This window comes from Amblyomma americanum, chromosome 6 (assembly GCF_052857255.1).
Source record: "Amblyomma americanum isolate KBUSLIRL-KWMA chromosome 6, ASM5285725v1, whole genome shotgun sequence".
NCBI lineage: Eukaryota > Metazoa > Arthropoda > Arachnida > Ixodida > Ixodidae > Amblyomma > Amblyomma americanum.
In genome coordinates this window covers 14,969,735-14,992,849 of record NC_135502.1, presented here as the reverse complement: position 1 = coordinate 14,992,849, position 23,115 = coordinate 14,969,735, and the positions used below count along the sequence as shown (strand labels likewise).

Below are 23,115 nucleotides of genomic sequence, written 5' to 3'. Positions count from 1 at the left end.
GCGATGGTGGTTGGATGGTCCCGATAGTGCGCACGGTCTCCATGGTCTCGACGACCACGAGGGGTTGTTGTTGTGACTGCAGAAAAAAAGGAAATGAAATTGCACGGGCCTGAAATGAAATTGCACGGGCTCGAGCAACAATAGCTGCCACGCAGGAGAGTGGAAAGCGGCGTGAGAGGAAAGATTGAAAGAAGAGCGTGTCACAAAACCTCGTCTGCCGAAGCGGCGGCGTCGGTTTTAATAACAGGTACCCTAACCGGGACCCGCTGCAGTGGCTCAGTGGTTAGGGCGCTCGGCTACTGATCCGGAGTACCCGGGTTGTAATCCTGCCACGGCGGCAGCTTTTGATGGGGGCGAAACGCAAAGGCGCCCGTGTGCTGTGCGATGCCAGTGTACGTCAAAGATCCCCAGGTTATTATTAATAATAATAATAATAATAATAATAATAATAATAATAATAATAATAATAATAATAATAATAATAATAATAATAATAATAATAATAATAATAATAATAATAATAATAATAGTAATAATAGATCCCCAGGTGATCGAAAGTATTCCAGAGCCCTCCACTACGGCACCTCTTTCTTCCTTTCTTCTCTCACTCCATCCATTATCTCTTTTTTTACGGCGTGGTTCAGGTGTCCGCCGAGATGTGAGACAGATACTGCGTCATTTCCTTTCCCTGAAAACCAATTTTAATTATTATTATCATTATTAAACCCCAACCGGGGGCGGCACGGGCTCTTCGACAGCTATAGCCTATATGGTGGGCACCGCGACCGGCACCGTGGTGACCGAGACGGTCGCGGGCACGGATGTCAGGGACGCGCGGACGGGAGACGGGGTGCTCACGCAAGTGCTCTGCACAACGAGCAGATCCAGGTTCGGCATGATGTTAGCTGTAAAAAGGAATGAGCGAGAAAATGGTTCGTGGTTTAGAGTTTCTACCATGAAATATAGAAATGAAATTGAAAATTTCTTTTGAGGGAAAGGAAATGGCGCAGTATCTGTCTCATATATCGTTGGACACCTGTACCGCGCCGTAAGGGAATGAATAAAGAAGGTACTGAAAGAAAAAAGGAAGAAAGAGGCAGCGTAGTGGAGGACTCCGGAATAAATTCGACCACCCGGGGATCTTTAATGTGCACTGACATCGCGCAGCACACTGGCGCCTTTGCGTTTCGCCTGCATCGAAACGCGGCCGCCGCGGTCGGGTACGGACCCGGGAACTCCGGATCAATAGCCGAGCACCGTAACCACTGAGCCACCGCGGCGGGTTGAAATATTGTGCTAAAGCAGTTTTTGGACGTTGACCCAGGGAGCCAGTTATGCGCCTTTCCTTTGCTCAAAATCAACGGAGTCTCCAAAGTCACCAACGCCAACGCCAATTTACCCAATGAACGCCGGTAGTCTACAGCTCCAGTGCCGCGTTTCTGCCGCAACGTTGCCGACGCCAGCTCACCCAGTGTAGATCTCTGTGTCGCCACCGCCACGTACCTCAAAGACAATTCGCTGTCGCCGTATTTCTATACTCGGCGGTGCTTCGCGTTCTCTCTCTTTCAGACTGCGATGTGTTGTTTTTTCGCTCCGCTAGTTAGCTCAAAGTTAAAACATTCCCTATTTCCTGCCACATGCTTCCCCTTCCCCCTCCATTCCAACCTCTTCCGTCCATAAAAACTTACACATCGAACTCTGCGCAGGCATCTGAGCTGAATCCGAATTATCTAGTTTTAAATATAGTTCGCCTTGCAGACCATTACCGCCATTAGTTCACGGGCATCAGACTGCAATGCCAATGTGCAGCAAAAGTACTTCAGGTCGTATGCCTAGAGCTGGTCGAGTAATTGGACAAAGCAACTAGAAAGGCGTCTAGGGACTGCAGTCTGCTTGGGGAAAAAAAGCGCAAGTGCCATTCCGAGGCAGAATGCAGCACTGGCGACGACGATGACGAGGACAACAAGTTTACGCGACGTTTCCATTCAACAATGAAACGATCCCGCTTGTCGCCCTAGCGCTTACAGCATTAAACGGCTGGAGAAAATCCGCAGGTGTTCGGTCGCCGGAGAAAGCAAAAAGAAAAGAAATAGAATTTACAATCCCGACTTCGCGCATTTTCATGTGGGCACAGGCTCGTCTCCTTCCCTTTCGCGCCCAGCCGTAATTAGCTGCAATTCCAGAAAGTTGTTCCCTAGTATAACGCCCTTCACATTCCAGCTATTCTCGGCGTTCACCTTCTGTCGCTTATTTTAGGAGGCGTCTTGCAGTGTATTCCGGTAGAAAGGCCCTAGCATAAAAAAGGCTGTTCCCAGCATAGGTCGTCGTTACTATGGCGGGGAAGAATCGGCGAGTGTGACAACAGCACTCTAGTAGCTTGTATGCGACAACACTGTATTTCGCCTACGAGCTGAAAACGAAGGTCATTCACAGCAGCTGGTTCCTGTGACGCTGTATTGTTATGAACACGCGTAGGAGGAGGAAACAACTCAATTGAAAGGAAAATACCGTTTATTGCTGTCGCATTCCAGAAGGTTCCTATCGGTCCATGAGCCCTCTGGCTTCCGCTTCCCGGTCGGCCGTTTTGAACAGTCGCCACAGTTCTCTTAGGCTAGTGGTCAGCAGAGCTTCCTCCCAGGAAAAACTAGCGGCGCTCAGGGTAGGCGACACTTCCAGACCAATTTCTTCGACATGCACGTTTTAGTCGTTCCTGAGGAAAAATTTTGTGCCCTAGAGAAGTCTCCTGTGGCAGTTAAAGAGCTTCGATTTTTTATAGCCTCCCTTGCAGTTGCAAATGCCGTTTTGCAAATGATTACAAAAGGTCTGAATCTCAGGACCAAAAAATAAACCTCGTAACCGCTCGCTAGGAGGTAAAATACCCGCAGAAGGTGCTCAAAGTAGCAACAGAGCAAGAAAATGCTTTTTCCAAGATGTTCTAAGATATTTTTTGATGTCGACATACTTGACGTATGACAAAGAAAAATGTGTCTAGGCACGCGGACCCCAGTTATGCTAACCGATGTTTTCCCGTAACAAAGGCGGAAGAGGTTCGCGTCGCTGTATACTATTTCACGATTGACTCTGAGTCCTCTCTTCAAAGAACTCAAGATAGAATCATGCAGAAATCTTTTGGCGTAACTTCTCCCTCTCCCATAAGTAGCCTTCTGCCAGCGATGAATAAGCTTGAATAGTAAGGGAATAGTTTGATGTTTATCCCGATATATTTTCTCTTGAGCTACGCCATTTAAATCACAAAAAACATCAGCGCACGCGAAATCTCGCGGTTGTTACTGGTGATTGGACTGACAAGTGAGCAGCCTGCTCAAATCAGTGTACATCGGCTTCTCTACGATTATGAAGGGCTTTTCTCGTAAACCTGTGACCAGTTGCTCACGCGAAAGAGCGTTTTCAAAGCACAAAATGTTAAAATCGAAGCTAAGACCAACCATGTACCATGATCGACTTCGCGGAATGCTTCTCCCTTTGGATGAGCAGTAGATCGCATTATCAATCTTAAGATCAACCATGTACCATGAAGGAGTTCGCGGAATTCTTCTCCCTTTGGATGAGCAGTAGATCGCATTATCAATCTTAAGATCAACCATGTACCATGAAGGAGTTCGCGGAATGCTTCTCCCTTTGGATGAGCAGGAGATCGCATTATCAATAAAATTCAATTCAATCACTGAACAATATTGTTCTTCGAGCGCACACTCCTTCTCTGAACCGTCTGTGGAGTGAAAAAAAAACTAAATAGAATTTGAACCGTCGTCTCAGTTCTGTGTCGACTCCTATAGACATCGAGATGACATAGGTATTGTCTCAAAGAATTCCATGTGGACTACTGTTCTGTGTTGGATTTGCTTATTTTTGTACATGTGCTAGCTGCATATATTTCGCGTATGAATGCTCTCTTCTGTGCTCTCCCAATGCTTTGGGTACTATTACAGAACGATTTTAGGGGTGCGCTAACCCTTTTCGTCAATAATCTTCTTTTTACTGCTTTTTATTTATTATCGATCCAAATATTATGTACAAAAATTTTTGTGGGACTCTGAAAAGAATGGAAAATAAAGTGTCCCTGCCCGTAAGTATATTATGTAAAGTAAGACCGTAATGAAACGAAAACAGCGCATGCCAACAAAACAAAGCGTTTTACCTGCTTCCTTCATGCTGCCGTACACAACTTGACAGACTCATGTTTCTGGGTGAACGGTCGAGCGAAGTACATATTGTGCAAATATTGGGGGTCAGCCTTCTACCACGCACTACCACACCACGGCTGCAGCGTTTCCGCTAGCTAACCGCGGAGGGGTTTGTGCTCGAGGGAACAAAGGGAGGGCGACAAAGCGTGACCACTCATATGCTATTTATTACACTTGCAATTAATACACAGAGCGGGCCAGCTACCTACCAAACATTGACGAGGTATTCCTCGGAAGTAGAAGGTTAAGTAAGAAGTTCTTCCGACTTACCGGCTGGGGCAGGCGCGCGACTTCGGAGGTATCGGCGGCGAGCGTTTGTATGCGCCGACAATGGCGGCCGGGTTTTCCCGTGCGCGCCGCATTCTTGGGGCAAAGCCATCCCCGAGCATTTGCTGGGGAAGGTGCCGAGAGAGCGCGTTTGCTGCGCTCACTTCACTGCCTGGAACCAGCAGTCCAGCGGCAAGGCACCACGGGTCTCCGTACGCCTGCCGCGAAAGGTGACGAGAGCGTGCGTCTGCCACCGCTCGTGACGCTGGCCGGATCCCGAAGAGGCCCTCGCCGGCTGCGCGGAAATCCGCGCAACCTACGAAGTGGCGCTCCCCTCGCTGCTTTCGCTTTTTCCTGAGGGAGACTTCCCTCCTCGCCCAGCCGGTACTGTCCTGAGGCACGATGGTGAAGATGGGCCGCGTCGAAATGGAGGAGGGAAACAGGTTCTCCACAATATTCGTCAGCCGTTTCTAAACGAATATCTCGCAGCAAGGTAGAAGAATACGGCATATGCATGCTCGCGTTCCCTTTCAGCCTGACTGTACACTTTCTTCTCTTGTCTTATCCCTTGCGGCTGCATGCAAAAGTTGTCTATGGAAGATTGTTTCTTGCAAAAATAGCTGCATGTAAACAATGTGGGTTGTGTAATAATGCAAATATATGTTTTCACAAAATATATGTGCTTAACATGGCTGTGCATATAAATCCGTTGTTGTGAAACAAGAAGCCTTTATATATAAATTGCTGAGTTTACCATAACTATTTTCCGCTATTACCGTGTGCAGCGGGAGACCATAGGGCACTATCATGAGGCTTGGACCCCCCCCCCAGTGGAGATGTCTGTGCGCGTCTATTGTCTATAGACTCACGAAGGCTGTCTCTGCTCTACTGTTTTATCAATCAGCAAAAGATTCTGCGCGAGCCTCGGGCGGCTAAGGGATCACTGGTATATGCTCTCACGCATTGAATACTGTGAAGGGGCAGCGAGGAAATCAGGGAACACGAAAAGGGAAAAGAAATAGTCACGGCAGAATCAAGCCATCACAGTAGGCAGTATATATGGTTGCGGCGAATGCATAAATTAACAGTATAAATGTAAAGTATAGATACAATTTCCTAAAATAAATGTAAAACCTTGATGCGTTAAGTTGTCCTGATCTCTTCGTGGTGCCTATTTTTCTGTAGACCGTGCTGTACACGGAACACTCAGCTAAGTGAGTGCGTATCCGGACAATTGTGCAGAATGTATATGCACGACACTCAAGCCCTGTTTGACGCCTAATAATAGGCCGCTTGCTGAGAAGGTCTGCTTCAGCTCACCTTCGGAGGGCTTTATAGAGCACTATGCAAAAATACAACTTATTTTTTTCTGCAATGTGACTGAAGGCAAAGGAAAACTGAGAAACGTGTGAACAGCGAAATGCTGCCGCAGTTCGAATTCTTCGCCCTTAGGAAAGGGAATAAAGACGTCAGGCACCTAAAATGCACGACGTCGATCACATAAATCCCTGATTTTAATTCCTGGCTAGCTTAAAGAGCGAGGCATGGGTATATAGGAACAGTATAGTGATAGCTATAGGAGCAACTGCGAGTGCTGTGGCAGCACACACTGCCGCAAACTGGCGAGAATGGCTCGCCGGGGATTATTTCCTACGCTCGGTCCCAAGTGACTGACTAAGGCCCAGACTGGATGTGACCAAGATATACCCGAACTGTAAATTACAGGTTTTTTTAAAGAGCTAATGAAAAGAACAGTTTGCAAAGCATTTGTAATTGAATTTCACATTTAGTATTTAGAAGAACCAGTCGCTCAAACTTGCAAGACGTAATTGCGAAAAGCTTGCGCAGGATTCTCTGTCGAAGTATCTTCGAAATGGCCTGTGCATAGTCTCTCGTGGTTTTTATCGAGATCTAAATATTATTATTAGTCGCGAAGCAACCGTAACTGAATGTTTCATCTGTCTAGTGTAACGAAGAGCACGAGCACACTCATCTCTTTCAGGCTGGTTGTAGATAAGTTAACTATTTGCCTAATTATCTGGACAAAAGTTTTGTTGCCTAGCAATATGAATATGAATATTGGTGGGGGAAAAGATGACTAAACCAGTGAAGGTGTAGTACTGGGGCGAACACGCCCACATAGAACGCTCGAGCCGCCCGCTTCGAAGCGGACGAATTGAAAAATTTGAGCAGGTACACTGTTTGAAGACAATGCCTGCACTCGAGTGAAGCAGCCTAAGCATTCGAGGAATAAAAGGCCAAGCATCGATCTCCTGCGAGCGCAGTTGGGCTAATGTTTCACTTAATTGGTTTCGCAGCACATCACCTATAAGCACTCTATATATAAGCCTCCTCATGCTTGTACTTCAACCACATTAGCTCCGAAACATATCACCACTCTTCTTTTCTGAAAACAGCCCGAGACTAGAATGACCTTCCATCTGAAGTGGCAACCATCATCGACTTCAGGAAATTCAAAACCGCCATAGAAGATCATCTGTATTCATGCCAATTGCCTTTCCAGCACACACCTCATGTAATGTCCCTTGTGGACCTTTGAAGAACAAATAAATCAGTGCTGTCAACCACAGGTAAACATGTTTGGCCGAACTCATCGCATCGGCAAAACACAGAGCGCGTCACACCGCCAGAGTGCGTCACTCTGTGCGTCACACCGCTGTGGGTGTCGCAGTAAAAACATCGGCGCCGTACTAAACCGTGCCATTTGCTTCTGTTCCGATTCCAGCATTTTTTCAGCACTCGGAGTAGACCATATAGGGGCACAGTACGTACTGGTTGCACCAGGTGTGCAGCATCCGGTTGCTGACATCTTGTGAACGTTCGGTGCTACGATCCAGTGATGAAGCATGCTCCGTGATTCTCGACTCACGTCCGCTATAATATAACGTACCTCTGCCGAGGCAAAATTTCTTATCGGGAGTTGCAGTTTAATTGGTTCTTTTTCGCCAAGAGTGACAAGGGTGGACGGCCCAGGTATGTAAACTTGTATTTTGCAGTGTGCATTAAACGACGTCTACTATGACGCAAGCATTGCGCCGGGCCACTTCAGAAGGTGTTGGAGAGATATAATTCATCTCCGTGCTTCCGACCCTGAGTTAGGTTATCCCACACAGTTCGTTGCAAGTTGTGCAAAACATTCGAGCAAGATTATATTTTAACAAGGTAAAATACGCTAAGCAATGGAAAATAGAATGAAGGAAAAGGCAGGCAGCAACTGTTAGCAAGCATTGATCGGATGCCCGGAATGAGTTACGGTAGATGATGCATGGTCACTCGTCCATACAGCAGTTGCTGAGAGAACTCTAACCAGGCTGGAAGTTCTAAGCCTATTATAAGGATGTCGAGTTTCAGAGATATTTGGCATTTTAAAAAAACCGTTGTCCGACTGTGCCTTGTTACCTGGCAACAACGGAATTAGCTCTAGGCTGAAGGAGAAGCCAATTTTTTTATAATTCGAATGATTGGAAGAATTGATAGCTAGCTTTCTTTATTACGTTATTCAGATGGCCACTGTGCTCAAGAGCCCTTTCAGCAAAAACCAAGGTGCGTTGGACGTTCATAGGAACTTCGGTGGATATCTTCTAGACCACCTTCGTCGCCACCACAATTCCCGATGGGTGAGTAACGGGCTCAGAGAGGCTTTACACAGAGTTGTACTGGTTACTTTAAGGACGTTTCCGGCTTTCTCGCCAACGATGATGAAACTGTTTTGGCGCATGAACACCACCCGACTACTATACTATCCCCGACTACATACGATTCAGCACGCAAGTGCTGGTGTCATCAGACATCACCAGCCCTGCCTCAGCAGAGCCAGCTGCTAGAAATGGCTATCGCAGCCATGTATGCGCACTGTAACAGTATGTTCACTCCAGAGAGAAAACGATGGCCATACTTTTACGCAGGCCAACTTCTCGTTTTTGCTAACCTTTGTGGCACCCATCATGGTGCGCAACTTGATACATATGCGGGCGAAATTCCTGGCGTTTTGATCTGGCAACCTCGCTCTTCTCAAATCATGTAACTCAAGTAGCCACCAAGAAGGAAGCTGTAGTCATGAAATTGGAAAATGCAAAAAGCATTTCTATACTGCTTTTAGGAAGAGAGTATTTGGGACTACAAAATTTTCTTTCAAACAAGTTTTTAACGCGTTTGTTGAAGTAATCAGGCTATATTTTGTTCCCCTTTTTTGTGCAAACGTATTAAATTCAGAGGACAATTAGAAGTCACAAAAGAAGAGGGGGGGGGGGAAGAACTTCAGAAGACAGGGTTCAGTTTGTAGGAGGTGTAATATCTATGTGCTCAGCGCCCATAACTAACTCTTTCTATCACAAGATTGTTCCTTATTTTGGGGGAAGCTATGAGTACACGTTCTAGAAGCGACCGTGCCCTGGCCAGTAGCAGGCGAAATGTTGCACTTGACAGTTTTAAAGACTATGCGCCTACCTGAAGAAAAGTGGGGATAAGAACTGTGTGAGTGGGGTGCGGGGAACCGAAGTATCGGGTATGCGTGCGCCACGCCCGATCGCTCTGTGGACCGAGGCTAATGATGTGGCTGACGGTCGGTGGACAAAGGCCATCTCCGTTTGCTGAAGGGGCCCGGGAGCCGCGGGTGGTGAGCCGCGGGATTAGACCGAAGATGATGTAGCCTTCGCCAGTTGCTGATCTGTTCTGAAATCTGCGAGTTGGAGCTCGCGCTCCCAGCTTCAGCCTTTTCGTAGGCTGTGCAGGTGCCGATACCAGCACCGTTACGTATGCTCCTCCCCTAAAACCTTGCGCGATATAGGAATATATGGCGATGTACAGTCGTCCATAAGCCTGTCTAAAGCTCTCGAACGGCTCCCTTGGGAGTACATTTGCGTCGTTTACGACTGATGAAGGGCTAAATACAAGAACTTAGCGTGCATGCATATTCGCATCCATCGTGTTTCACTCCTTCTGATCGTGTTTCAAGAGTTTGACGGGGCCAGGCTAGCAGCGGAAGTTCCCATAAATGTACAACAAAGCACGCCGCTCGGGTGCTCTTGACAGGTGTGAGGATGACTGTACAGTGCGATGAAACAGAAGGGGGATAAACGGAAGCTGCAGTTATTTTCAATTCTTGAGCACAGAAACGCATACAGAGGTATTCAAGGGCCAGTTCATGAAAAATTAAATATCCGTGCAAGGCCTAAAGTGAACTGGGAATAAATTCAAAAGGGCGTGCTTGGCTGCATCGGAGTGGTCGTGGTTGGCGATGAGCTGAAGGCAAAGGGGGGTTATATGAGTCGCGAAAGAGGCAAATCATGGGCCGGTAGCAGTGCCAAGCTTGAAACACAGTATGGATGTGGAAGAGACGGCGGTAAAATGGACGTTTCGCTGGATTCATGCATTTGAGCGACAGGCTCAATAATCACAACAATTGTTGGGATCTGCGGTGAGACAATACGGGGCAGCGTAGACGGCAGGAGAACCCAAGTGGTCGCAGGGTAGTCGCCGGTATGGAGACATATTTGCTGTTATGAAAAAGAGCGCGATGCGCTTCGTGGTGGAAAAGCGCAGGGACGGGCGAAGGTTCCTACGATGTCGTCGACTGCGCAACCTCATCGTGGTAAAGAAAAACGCGCGACGCAGCAGCAGGGCCCTCAACGCTGAAAACTACGCTGGTAGGCCACGTAGGGCGGGTGCGTGAACAGCGGAGTGGGAACAATATCGTGAGCAGTGTAATCACAAGCGTGTCTTAGGTGCCAGGCACGTTTGGGATAAGGATAGAAGCGTCGTGAATAGGTACCGATAGATTTGAGGATGGGACCTAGCCCGTCCTTGCATCAGGTGTGGGTTGCTGCTGCAGGCACTTGTAGGTTCGGCGCTGGAAGGAGCGCCTGAAGCCATCCGTGTGGAAACTGCAAGAGAGAGATGTTGCGGCCGCTACAAAAGATGGGCAGTAGTCCGAAGCATCGACATGCGGCTTCTTCCGAGCCTTGAGTGAAAGAGAGAGCTGCGTGCTAGTGGGGCTTGGTGTGTGTTAGCTGCATGCAGAAATTCTAGGTGCGAGTCGTTCTGGTGGTGGCGACGCGAGGGACGGTGAAGGTGTGGAAGCTGCTCCTGGAGCGCAGCGGGGTGGCGGCAGTTTAAAATCGAAGTAGCCAACGCTTGCCTTCTTTACGCCATCGTAGATAGCAGCGCCAGGAGGTGGCTACCGAAGCCTTACCAATATACCTTCTGGGAGCTCGCGACTTGTGTGGTGGTATAGCGAAAGCTGGCTGACACGTTGTTAACATGAAAGCTGAAGTGTAGCACGGCCAGCCAGGAAAAGGGGCTTTCATGCAAAAACGTGGAAGGCTCGATAGCCGGGGAATGGTTAGGCTCTGTAAAGGAGAAAGCGGCCCGCTGTGACGACAGCGCACGACAGCGGAAGCTGGGGGAACATAGCGTAACGTCGCGGGCAAACAGCGCGGGCAAACAGCGCGGAAAGGGCAAGTGCGCCAAGAACCGGTAAAGCGTCCGAAAGCCGGTAAGAAGCAGCAGTCGAGAGAGAGAAGGAGAGAGAACTTTATTTTCAGGAAGATGGTGATCTTCTTGGCCACTGCTGCCGCTCCAAGTGGCCGGCAGTTTAAGTCTGTCGGCGACCTCCTGCACTCTTACCGTTTCCCGGGGCTGCACTTGAAGCGGCAGGGCCAAAGTGAGGCGAGGAAGAGCTGGTAGCTCAGAGCCGGTAGTTGCGGCTTCGCAGTCTTTAAGGCTGGCGTTCGTGGTCAGCGGTTTGGGGAGCGAGGCTAATAAACGTGGGAGACGGTGGTTAGATGCCAACCGCCCCCGTTTATTGAAGGAGCCCAGTAGAGCGACTGATGAACCGGCGGAATGGATCGTAAGTGATGTCGCCTCGGGCAGTTGCTGAGCTGTTCTTAAACCGAGAGAGTTTGACGTCTCGATGCCAGCTTCAGCTTCTTCGTCGGCTCCCATACCAGCGCGGCAACAACACTTCACGTACGGTGCTTGTTCATACATCCACTTAAGATGAGAGTCGTGCGTCACGTATGCATTGAGAGAGAGAGAGAGAGGTGGAATCAAGACGAAGGGCAACTCATGATGTCCGAGCGTCCCTGTTCGATACAAAGAGTGTTCGCCAGTCTTCACATTCTTGATTGGCGTGATATGATGGCGTCATAAGTGCCGTGACTCCCTGCTGACCAATTACTGACACGCATTGTCTCGACATCATGTTACAACGCCAACGTTAACGACGCCGCATAAACGGAGAGGGGGCGCTCAACAGCTGTCACTGTAAAACAAACTGTGCTGGTGGAACTCTTCCGAGGCACTATGGAGCTGCTATGATCGCGTCACAACCCTCTGCGCGTTTCTCCCAATGATCTTCATTACTCATCTCTGCAATAGTTCTGCATTAGTTTCTGCTTTATTCCGGTGACATAAATTACGTGGCTTTGGAACTCGTTTCAAGGAATTCCAGAGAGAGCATAAGGAGGGAAAGGAAAAAAATGAAGATTAACCAGAATATGCACTCTTGGTTATCCACAACAGAGAAAGCGGGCCAAAGGGATGAAAAGGCGGGAAGAATAGAGAGGAGCACAGGAAATACGAACACACTGCAAGGTACTCAAAATTTCAAAGCAACTTCTGAGTCGTGAGTACTTCATGTAGTGCAGTAGCATTCGAAGGGCTTTTTCTGCCATGTTCTGAAAGAATCGTTTATATATATATATATATATATATATATATATATATATATATATATATATATATATATATATATATATATATATATATATATATATATATATATATATATATATATATAGCTGACTTAAGGCCGTCCGCAGGCTCTGAAGCAGAAAGAGAAAAACAAGGCCGAGGTGGAGAATGTTTTCGAAGACTTAGTAATGCCTGCAAGTGGGAAACCCACTGGGATGTCCATCGTTCCTCCAGAACAAAATATACACTCATACTCACAGTATACTCACAACCCAAAGAAAGGAGGAAACAACCAACGCGCTGACGCTGTCAATTGACTTCTGTACGCTTTTTCGCCTGTGTCATGGCGCTGCATTCACGAACCAATCCTGCTTTCTCATAGATATTCATGACAGCTCTGCCTGGGGTTAGTTGCAGGCGTTACGAGGTGATTGAGCTTTGCATACAGTGCCGAGAGACATTCGCGGTGCTGAGCACTGCACCGTCCTAACCCTCGGGCACTATGAGTCCTCGGACGGCGACAGGAACGAATATTGACCTTGAAGGCCTGCCAACCATTATGCTGTTTCTTGAGGGCGTCATACCTGCGCGAATGGCTAAACTGCGCCGTACGCTCTTCTTTTTTAACTAAGAATTTCTTCTCTCCTCATATATTTCCCTCTCCCTTTTCTCCGAGTGCAGGGCGGTCAACCGGTTTTCGTACTGCATAACCTCTCGGCCTTTCCTTCTCCATCCTCATTTTGTCCTCCCTCTTCTTTCTTCTCCCTCATTTTTCTAGGAACGAAACGAAATGGTCTCTTCTCGTTATTTAGGTTCATTGCGTTTACGGAGCGATTTGTTTCTTAAATGCTGAGTATTTTTACGTATACGTACGGAAGTCAGAACCTAAAAATTCAATGCTTGCATTTTCTTCTCCTCATGTTCACTCCGGAAATACAACCGTGAGACCACCAGCCAGAAACGGTACCTTTTATTTGCATTGCAGTGTGAGATACTCAGTGGGAAAGCAGTTGCTCCGCCACTGAAGGAAGGCAAGCTCACGGCAAGTGTCCTTTCTCGACAGTCAGTTCTGAACAGCTCCCACGACACCGATGCTTCTAATATATAAGGCGAAAGCCCAGAAGCAAGCGGAGTTCTTCAATGTCAAGATAGGAGTAACTCTATGACGACTGGTTCAACAATGATGATGATTAAAAATTTTTAAGGCGCAAGGGCATCTATCGCCAAAGAGCGCCATGGCGCAATGTACTTTCAACTACTCCAGGTGTGGTCAAAGACCCACTTTTCGAAGCATTTCACTCCAGATAAGCATGGCACCAGGCTAGGGAAATCTTGTACCCAGTGTATCACCGGCGGGTACCCAGCGGCACTGGGCATCGAACCCCGCACCTCCCGCATGCGAGGCGGATGCCGAACCACTACCCTCCAGCCTGTAGGATATCCTACCGGAACACCCTTCTGGTTTCCGTCCAAACTTCCCTCTTTCTCTCTCTGTCCGCCCCGCAGATAAACGCCACCACGCACGAAGAGCGAACTTACGGCGAGGTGGCGGACCAAGTGGCCGCGGTGCACGCAGCCTTGCACCGCCTGGGCATCGGAGCCGGTGATCTGATCTGCATCCTCGTCGCAAGCCGCGCCGAATTGCTGCCCATGCTTTTGGGTGCAGCGTGCGCCAACGTGGGCTGCGCTTACGAAGACCCGGGATACTCCGTGGGTACGGATTATATTTTTTTTTAATTCTAGGTCTCTCTCGACAGGTGCCCTCATTATCGGCAGAGACTAAAACCGCAGCTCTGTGACTTATTTCCCCGTATTAAAGCGTTAAAACCTTCAACAAATGCCGGTATATATAATATAAAGGCACTACTCATGGTTGGCTCTATTTGGTTGAAATTTCTCAACTCTGTGCCTCTCCTGGTTATTTTCTTTTTTCATCAGATATTGTTAGGACATACTAGAGGGGAAATAATAATAATAATAATCATTGGTTTTTGTGGGCAGGAAATGGCGCGGTATCTGTCTCATATATCGTTGGACACCTGAACCGCGCCGTAGGGGAAGGGATACCCGCCGCGGTGGCTCAGTGGTTAGGGCGCTCGGCTACTGATCCGGAGTTCCCGGATACGAACCCGACCGCCGCGGCTACGTTTTTATGGAGGAAAAACGCTAAGGCGCCCGTGTGCTGTGCGATGTCAGTGCACGTTAAAGATTCCCAGGTGGTCGAAATTATTCCGGGGAAATACGAAAAAAGGATTCCCCAGACAGGAGATCTCCAGACAGAAACCGGAAGGCTCTGATATGGGCCGTGAGTTCGCAGCATGTAATCTGAAGGCTGGCTACGGTGCAGCCCGCTGGCTTTGTTTAAAATCAGACTAAAGATGACTTGCAACGCGCAAGTGACTATGGTAATGAAGATTACTTTGTATACTAGCTCAAGGCTCTGTGTAACCCCACAGCAAGCTACTCAGGCGTTGTTGCTTTGGTCGGCAGTTAGGAACACATGTCAGCATGCATCGCCGGATTTGCTGTGCTTCCTGAAGAGAGCTGCCGCCGTAGTGTGTAGCTTATTATACTGACAGCTGCCTTGTAGTCATAATTAAAGGCATCATATATGTACACAGCTTTTCTGACAATGTTTCTTCTCTTCTTTTGAGCGAAAAGAGACAAACGGTTTCTTTTCCCCGAACAGGCAGTCACCTTTAACTCTTCAGCCGAAATATTCGAAATAAAGTAAATGTAACTGTCTAAAATGCGTCACTCGGCAAGTATTTGGCGAAATCTATACTCATCAAGAGCAAAAAAGGCATGTTTTGGATGCAGAGTGTAGTGCCAAAAGCCAGAAAGCTTCATGTCTAACCTCTACAAACATGGGGACACAAAGCACAATCAAAGATGACATTGACTGTTCTGCTTCAGTCTTGCTCATTCTTACTAACTATTCGGTAGGATCACGGACACAATCCAGCTTTCTTTTGCCCACAACGTGATTTGCGGGAATATGCGAGGCGTCCAAAAACCACGCACACTTGCCGATGTGTGTGAACTGAAAAAAAAAAAGCCATCTTCTACTGCAGATGTTCTTGTCGAATGGATGAAAAGCTTTGAGTTCGCGGCCATCTGCTGCCAGCCTGACCGTACTGATGAAGCGTTGGAACTGAGGGCCAAGCTGCCAACCGTAAAGGTAATCTCAATTTTACTATTTGCTCACTAAGAGTATAGAGCACGCAGTGGAGTTTCAAGTCCGCCTCCCTCTTGCCACTATATCCACATCAGCATCTCTTCTGACTTGAGAATTTATAGCAATCGCATCAATCCTGAATTGCTATGAATTTTGTCGATGCCCCTGTTCCTTCCCCTCTCGAAACAAAGGCCTAATCTCCACCGGCACCGATATATAAAACTTTCTCTCTGTTTATACCATAACTTATGCATTTTGCAGCACATCATAGCACTGGGTGAACCGGCGAGTCGTACCCCTGGTATCAGAGGGACGATTGTCTCGTGGAGCCAACTTATGAAGATAGGTAGTGAAGCCCACTGTTCAGGGGCGCCATCTGTCGAATACCAGAAAAACCGAATATGTTACACGAACTCTACAAGCGGAACGACCGGGAAACCCAAGATAGTGGTGCACAACCATGATTCACTTGTGGCCAGTGTCTCAGCGAACAGGTGACAAAAATCTGCTTTTGCTCAATTATTTCTTCTTCTGTGACAGTTCACTATATTTATAGGAAACTGCCCGAAACTTTGTATTTCTTCTATTTCTAACAGCGAAAAACCGTAATTCTGTTCTTCTGTCTTCATTACTGCACTGCTGCTTACTCTAGGTAGGGTCATCGCCGATTTTTGGAGGGTAACAAGCAAGAATTGTCAAAGAGGAGATTGCTAGCGGAATATCTACTCGGTATCATAATAAATGGCATCTGCCAACCGTATTACGGCAACAGCTTTTACAAAACAGCAAGCACATGAATAAGCAGCGGTAAATGTATTCGCTACAGAGCAGGGTGCATTTTTCCCTCTTGCATGCAGAGAAAGCGTCTCCACAATTATCACTCTCGCTTGTTATCACGGAAGATGACGAAAGGTTAGGAGTCGCGTGGTTTGTTGCGTATTACAGACAGCTAAAACGTCAAGGGCTCGTTGTAGCTACTGCTGATGATGGTGATTACGATTATGAATGTTTATGGCTCAAGGGCGGCATGGCCCAAAGAGCGCCATAACACGAAATATCTTCGGCTACACAAGTTGAATTCAAATGCTCATTTTCCAAGCATGTCACCCCAGATAAGCTGAGCGTCAAGCCAAGGGAGACCTTGTACATACTTTAACACCAGTGGGTACCCGGGTACCAGGCTCCGCTGTGGATCGAAGCCGGCACCTCCCGCACTCAAGGCGGATGCTCGAGCCGCTAGGTCACTGCTGATGTTCCACTGTCGCTACTGGCCGCAACTCACAGGGACCTACTTTATGTGCCAGTGTTACTTCTGATACTTGCGTTTAGTTAAGGACAGTTATGGGTGCTAATAGTTATCGCCAACAAGGTTTCACTGTATTCCACGAAGGACATAAAGGCAGACAGCAGTTTCCAGGGTCCGAAGGCCCCTAGGCTAGCAGTGCTATAGTGAACGGGACTAGACATCGATCAGGATTAAACAGCACGCCCATAGCGTAGAATGTGAGAGGCGTATTATAGCCAACCGAAAACTAAAGGCAAGTAGACGTCAGCGATAACTGCGCTCTCATTCGTGCATGTAAAAAGAAATAACAATCATCCAAACCACCGTCGTCGTCACGAAACGCAGTTTTGTATCATTCTATCCACATGCGTGGATATGCATTGACCGAGCTGCCATTATTTTTTTGCCTATATTACTAATTCAATATTTTTGTGACCATGCAGTTGCACAGGTTAGGAGCCCTCGTTATTACTTTCGTGCGTTAATGCCAAAAAGGTCGTTCTTGTTTATTGCGAAAAAAAGGCCGCCACCGTCTGGAAGACGCTTAAGTAATGAGCGTTAGCTGTTTGGTTTACTAGACGAAGAAAGCGAAGAAGAACGCGCCGCTCGTCTCGAGAAACGGAATGTAATACGCTTTGAAACGGGGTAGATTGCCACCATGCTCGGCTACGCGTGCACGCACGCCGCCTAGCGCCATCTATCAGAGAAATTACGATGCACGTCTACCCGTTGTCGGGTTACACCCCCTCAAGATGGGTCCCAAACGAAATTTGCTTCGTTTGGGGGTCAAGGTGGGCCTAGAATTCGGCTTGTGGAGCGATATGGTAACGCTTCAATTAGTAATTGCATGTGCGTTTAGTTATCATTTAATTGTGGTTTTATTTCTTTACCTGAACCTATAGGGTTTTATTTGCCTATCAAATTCGGTACACAACTGTCCCCGGATGGGTGCCCTATATATATATATATATATATATATATATATATATATATATATATATATATATATATATATATATATATATATATATATATATATATATATATATATATATATATATATATATATATCGGAACGAGTGTACAGCGGTCCGGTAACAGGACACTTTTCCTACCTGTTATAGGAGGATATTTTTGGTGAGAGGGGAAAGAGATGAGGGCACAACCAATTTTAATGGCCGCCATCTTAGTTTCAAGAAACTGAAACTGTGCCGCCATTTCGTTTCCTGGCGCCATACTCACTTAGTTCCACCTCTATCCAACATACTGGACCGTGACGTCACCATTGGCACGTGGCAGGTGGTTGTTTCTACAACGTTTTTGTAGATGGCGCTACAAGTCTCGATGCGAGATGTGCGGTTTCTAGTTGCTGCCACAGTGTGGTGGCAGACCCCACAAAATCTCGAAACGTGATGAGTAAGAGCTAACGCTCTTAAAAGGATATCCGGCCACAGTCTACAAATACTGGTTTGGTCTGGTTTATGGGGGTTAAACGTCCCAAAGCGACTCAGGCCATGATGGATGCCGCAAAGGAGGGCTTTGGATAATTAGGCCACCTGAGGCTCTGTAACGTGCACTGATATTGCACAGCACACGGGCCTCTAGAATTTCGCATCCATCGCGATACAACCGCCGCGGCTGCGATCGAACCCGCGTTATTCGGGTCAACAGATCAGCACCATAACCACTGAGCCACCGCGGCGGCACAGATATTGTCGCCTGACAAAGTACCAGTAGCATCTAGAGAAGTCATTCATCGGTAAAAAAAAGAAACTACGTTTTTGTGCCCAAAATGTATTGCATATTCATCTTTCGTCAGTAAAGCATATATCGACCAATACTTAATTAGGAAGCTTATGAGCAGAAACGACACAAAATCGTCTCGGCAATAACGCGAATTATGTCGATGGCATACTCTTTCAAATCCTTCCTTGTCCCTTTCCCCGAGAAAGAATACTGGCTAGTTGGCGGTAGGTTATTCTGGCAGATAACTAACGCACGAGCAATGAGGCCGAAAGAGCACGAACTAGTGGATGCAGCTCTGCACACACAACAAGAATTTTAATGAAATAGAAACAGAATAAATACACTTGGCCACTCATGTCACAAAAGAACACCAAAAAGAGGAGGAGGAGGAGGAGGAGGAGGAGGAGGAGGAGGAGGAGGAGGAAGGACTTAATGGAACAGGAGAGGTCTGCCTGGTTGTCAGACTCGCATGCTACTTCAAAAAGAGGAGACACAAGATCAATCTAATCCGCGAAGCTCTAAATAAAAGCGCAATGAAAAGGATGGCTTCCTAACACACAGAAAGCTTTTTTTTAATTCCTCAATGTGATATGCTTCCGAAACTTCATGGGTACGCTGATACTGATGACAGGCCAGGGCAGACAGTAAGAGGGTGCCTAAATAGGTACACCCGTGCCCTCTACTGTATTGCGGGTGGCGGACCAGGACAGCAGTGCACTTGAAATGGGCCGACACTTATCACACGACGCACAGTGCGCTCCTAAGTTTGTGAATGACATTTTGCCAATAGATTGCATTTCGCCCTTAAACTGATTCTGCGAACTCGACCCTGGCGGCTGCGTTTCGATGGAGGCGATGCGCTAAGGCGCCTGTGTGTAGTGCGATGTCAGTGCACGTTAAAGATCAACAGCTAGTCGAAATTATTTCGGAGCCCTCCACTACGGCCCCTCTTTCTTCCTTTCTTCTCTCCGTCTCTCCTTTATCCCTTCCCTTACGGCGCGGTTCAGGTGTCCGCCGAGATGTGAGACAGATACTCCGCCATTTCCCTTCCCCAAAAACCAATTTCAAATTTTATAATTTGTGCAAAGGTATTACAGCTCTCGCTGTGGAAAAAAGTTGCTAACCCATCCACTAAACCGAAACACAAATAATTTCGAAGCTTTACAGCGAAAGCTGTAATGGCTTTGTGAAAGCCATTTAGTAAAAGCAATGAATTGGGTACAATAGCAGGCGTGCAACGCGTTACATGCAATGTGTTAGGTGAACATCACTGCCACGTACCTCCGAGGGAGCCAGTTATGTGAATTTCCTCTCATCAATACCAACGGAGGGTTTAGACTGCGAATAAGACAACACTGGGAACTAGGCTATTTGTTTCGTGCAAGCGGCCGTGGTGTCCGTGAAGTATGCTGGGATTGCGATCGAGCCGAAGACCGTAAGAGGAAGACCGAGTGTGTACATGAGTGTACAGACGCCAAAACGGGCCTGTGAGACCGGGCATTCGGGCAGTCTCCCGTGAAACGTCAAAGTGGGCCTGCCGCTCCAGACCTCTCACCCGTTAATATCAATCAGCTTTCGCTGATTATGCGGTAAGTTGATAAGTTACATCTAATATTTTTTGTTGGAGATTTCTGTAAAAATATCTGGTGGGACCAGCACGTGTCGCACATATGTACTGGAGGCTCATTACGGAGTTGTACGTGTGACGTCCCCATATCAGTGAATTTTCGAAAAAATGACAGACGATGTAGCTTGGTTAGGCCAAACGAGACATAGGTGTGCTAGCCCTAGTTATGCTTAGTTTAACTTGGGAGTCTTAAGTTCCAGCTCAAGTGTGGGACGCGGTAGCCTTAACGGGTTAAGACCCATGTAAGGGAATGGGTCATTATCTACTTTCACAGATCGATGGGAGTCTTCATACCAGTCCTGGCACAGTAGTGCCGCTGCGAAGCGATGCGCCACTATCCCGCGATGGCAAGTGCTGTACCCTGTCGTGACTAATCATAATTTAACTTCCACCAGCCATGGCAGGCAGTTTGCTCACAATCCGGTGGGCAGGTTGTGCAAACATTACAAGGCCACTTGACTAGGGAGCATGGCTGCCAACTAGGCAGGTGGCACCTACTCACCCAGCTCTTCAAGCTCGTAGAGGGACCGGACAAACATTGGTGAAATCGGCATGTGAGGGCTCTAGTGCCAGCGACCTAAAATGAAAAACTAGAAGGCACATTTAACCTGTGTCTTAAGGGTATAACGTGATAGCGTTAATGGGTTCATGTGCATATATACCGAATTAGTCGTTCTTTACTTAACGTTGATAGAGTGCTGGAAGTCCTCAAACCACTCCTGGCGTGGTGGTGCAGTGGTTAAGCGATGCGTCACTGCCCGGGCAGGTGACACAGCCACCGGTGGGGCTTGTGAGACCCAGGTCGCTCTTCCGGAGCAACTCCTCGCGACCAATCATTATTTTAACTGCCGTCTGCAACGGTGCGCAGATTGCTCACAATCCGTTGTGCAGGTTTTTGTGGTGTAGCAACGTCACGTGACCTAGATGGTCCACCTAAGTTGCTTCTTTAGGCATTCTTTGCTGACCGCTGTCCCGTCAGTTAACACCTTCTACGAGTGTTTCGAGAGCAAATCTCGCTCCAGGTTTTCTTACCTCACGGCGGATGGCTAAACTGCTCTGATGGGAGTTTCGCCTTAACGCCGTGAGGTGCCGGCAGTCATGTGCTGAGCGTAACGCCCCGCAATTTGCGGTAAACTGATTACAACCGTTTTCCTAATTGGACAATTAAAACTTAAACCATAGCATGGCTGACCACGTTGCGTGATTGCTCCCTTTTTACTTAGAGCTCCGGGGTGCATTTCCCACTTCTTTAGAGACTGGATTTAGAATAACCACTCTAGCCAGGCATACTTGCATCAGGAAAACTTTAAAATCGCCGAGCTTTGTATTCCTTGGCCCTGGTGATATCATTTAGCTTTGCTTCTTGAATTTGGACTCACTAAAAGTGTTGGTCATGTGGTGTCGGCAACAAATTTCTTACCAAAAGCATAAATGCCTGCACAGAAAATATAAAAATTTTTGTTGGCCGTTGCTGCTTGCTAAAAATAGCCTGCTCGGTTTTGTTTTTGTTTTAAACTCTTAAGCGCTACTAGGCAGACGTTTCCCCCTCTTTCTTCTGTGGATACGCTGAAACTTCAGTCTACTGCACAGGGATTTTTTGTTGACATAATTTCGCAGTATTCTTTTTAGCTGCTGTTGGGTTACCGTTCACGCCATAGCGATTATTTTCGCAGCCATCCGCAACACATGGGTCTAACAACGGAGGATGTTATGCTGTGCACCAGTTCTCTTGGTCACGTGTACGCTTTGTTCGACTGCGTAAGCAAAGCCATCGTCCAGGGGGCCTCAACTGCCTTTCTCGAGAGGTCGAACATTGAAGTTCTTCTCGAGGCGATGCAAAAGCACAAGGCAAGTGTCTATTGACCAGACTGGCTATTGATCAGACTATTAGACCAGACTATTGACCACGCCGTTCACACAGGTGACCGCACTGAGCACAGTTCCTTACGTGGCACAATGCCTCCTGGACCACCCGCAACGCAGCAGCTACAACCTTGGCCACCTGCGTTACGTCACAACAGCAACGAACTACATCAGCGAGAGCGTGGCAAAGAGGCTGTTTCAGGAGCTGCGCCTCAAAAGTTACATTCAGCGTATGTTTCACAGTTGCTTCCGAAAGAGATCTCATACGTTGCCAGATGAAATGAAAGTTCGCAGGTTCACACGGTTTGAATTCGGGCAGAGAACTTTGTGCGGGACATGCACTGACTTCGCACAGCACACTGGCGTTTTTGTATTTCGGCTATCGACATACGGCCGTCACGGCCGGAAGTTAATAACCCGCGACCTTGAGATCAGCAGCCGAACGCCAAACCCACACAGCCACCGCTAAGGCTTCCATGATCACTTCACGACATTGAATACTATGTATTCCATTCCGCAATTATAAGCATAACTAAGCCCTCTCAACACGACTGTCACTGATAATAATCACAGCAAGGTGAACTGGAACACTCATGTTGCCAGAAGAAAGTTGTTGGCAAGAAAATAAAATCCTGCTGGCGTATGATTTCGCACAGACATCAAGCAATGTGCAAAAAAGTTCGCGCTTTTCCTATCTGTCTTTAAACAAAGCTTGTTGGTTTGAAGCTATGTTACGTACCGAGCACAAATGATGACACTTGATTTTACTTGGATTTAAATTTTTTCAAGGTCTTCATAAATAAAGGAGGGAAAAGAGGGTGCTTAAAATGCGAGCGCAATCTGTGCCCACTTAACCGGCGCTGTTTCAATACTTCCAACGTTACACCATTTTGGTATGTAAAACACTGGCTGATTTTGTTTTTTGATTTGAATACCAAAGCAGTGACGCTTGTCGACGGTTCAATCAGGAGCATTAGCGGTCTAGACTCAGTAAGGATGATGCTTTCAGCACACAAAGAAATGGAAGGCGATTTACTTTTGCAGAAAGCAAGGTTCACATTACAGTTCACCACTGCTACTAAAGGATCTAGCGGGAAAACTGCTAACAGCAGCGTGAAGCGTCAACGAGCGTGATACAAAGAGCGCACAGAAACGTCAAGTGCTGCGCGTAGCAAGCTCCCTCTACCGGCTGCACCACCGAATGGTCAAATTAGGTACTAAGTTTCTAAAA

At 47.3% G+C, this 23,115-nt stretch overlaps 1 protein-coding gene across 1 annotated transcript in view; it reads left to right on the top strand.

Annotated features, from left to right (window-relative positions):
- Positions 1-7,213: 7,213 nt before the first annotated feature.
- Positions 7,214-23,115, top strand: part of LOC144136348 (uncharacterized) — a 29,474-nt gene continuing 13,572 nt past the window's right edge. The window contains exons 1-7 of the mRNA XM_077668606.1: positions 7,214-7,466; positions 7,997-8,110; positions 13,692-13,899; positions 15,260-15,366; positions 15,625-15,857; positions 21,695-21,869; positions 21,943-22,114. Of these exons, the coding sequence (XP_077524732.1) occupies positions 7,997-8,110; positions 13,692-13,899; positions 15,260-15,366; positions 15,625-15,857; positions 21,695-21,869; positions 21,943-22,114 (1,009 nt within the window). The 5' untranslated portion in view covers positions 7,214-7,466. The remainder of the gene's footprint in view (positions 7,467-7,996; positions 8,111-13,691; positions 13,900-15,259; positions 15,367-15,624; positions 15,858-21,694; positions 21,870-21,942; positions 22,115-23,115) is intronic.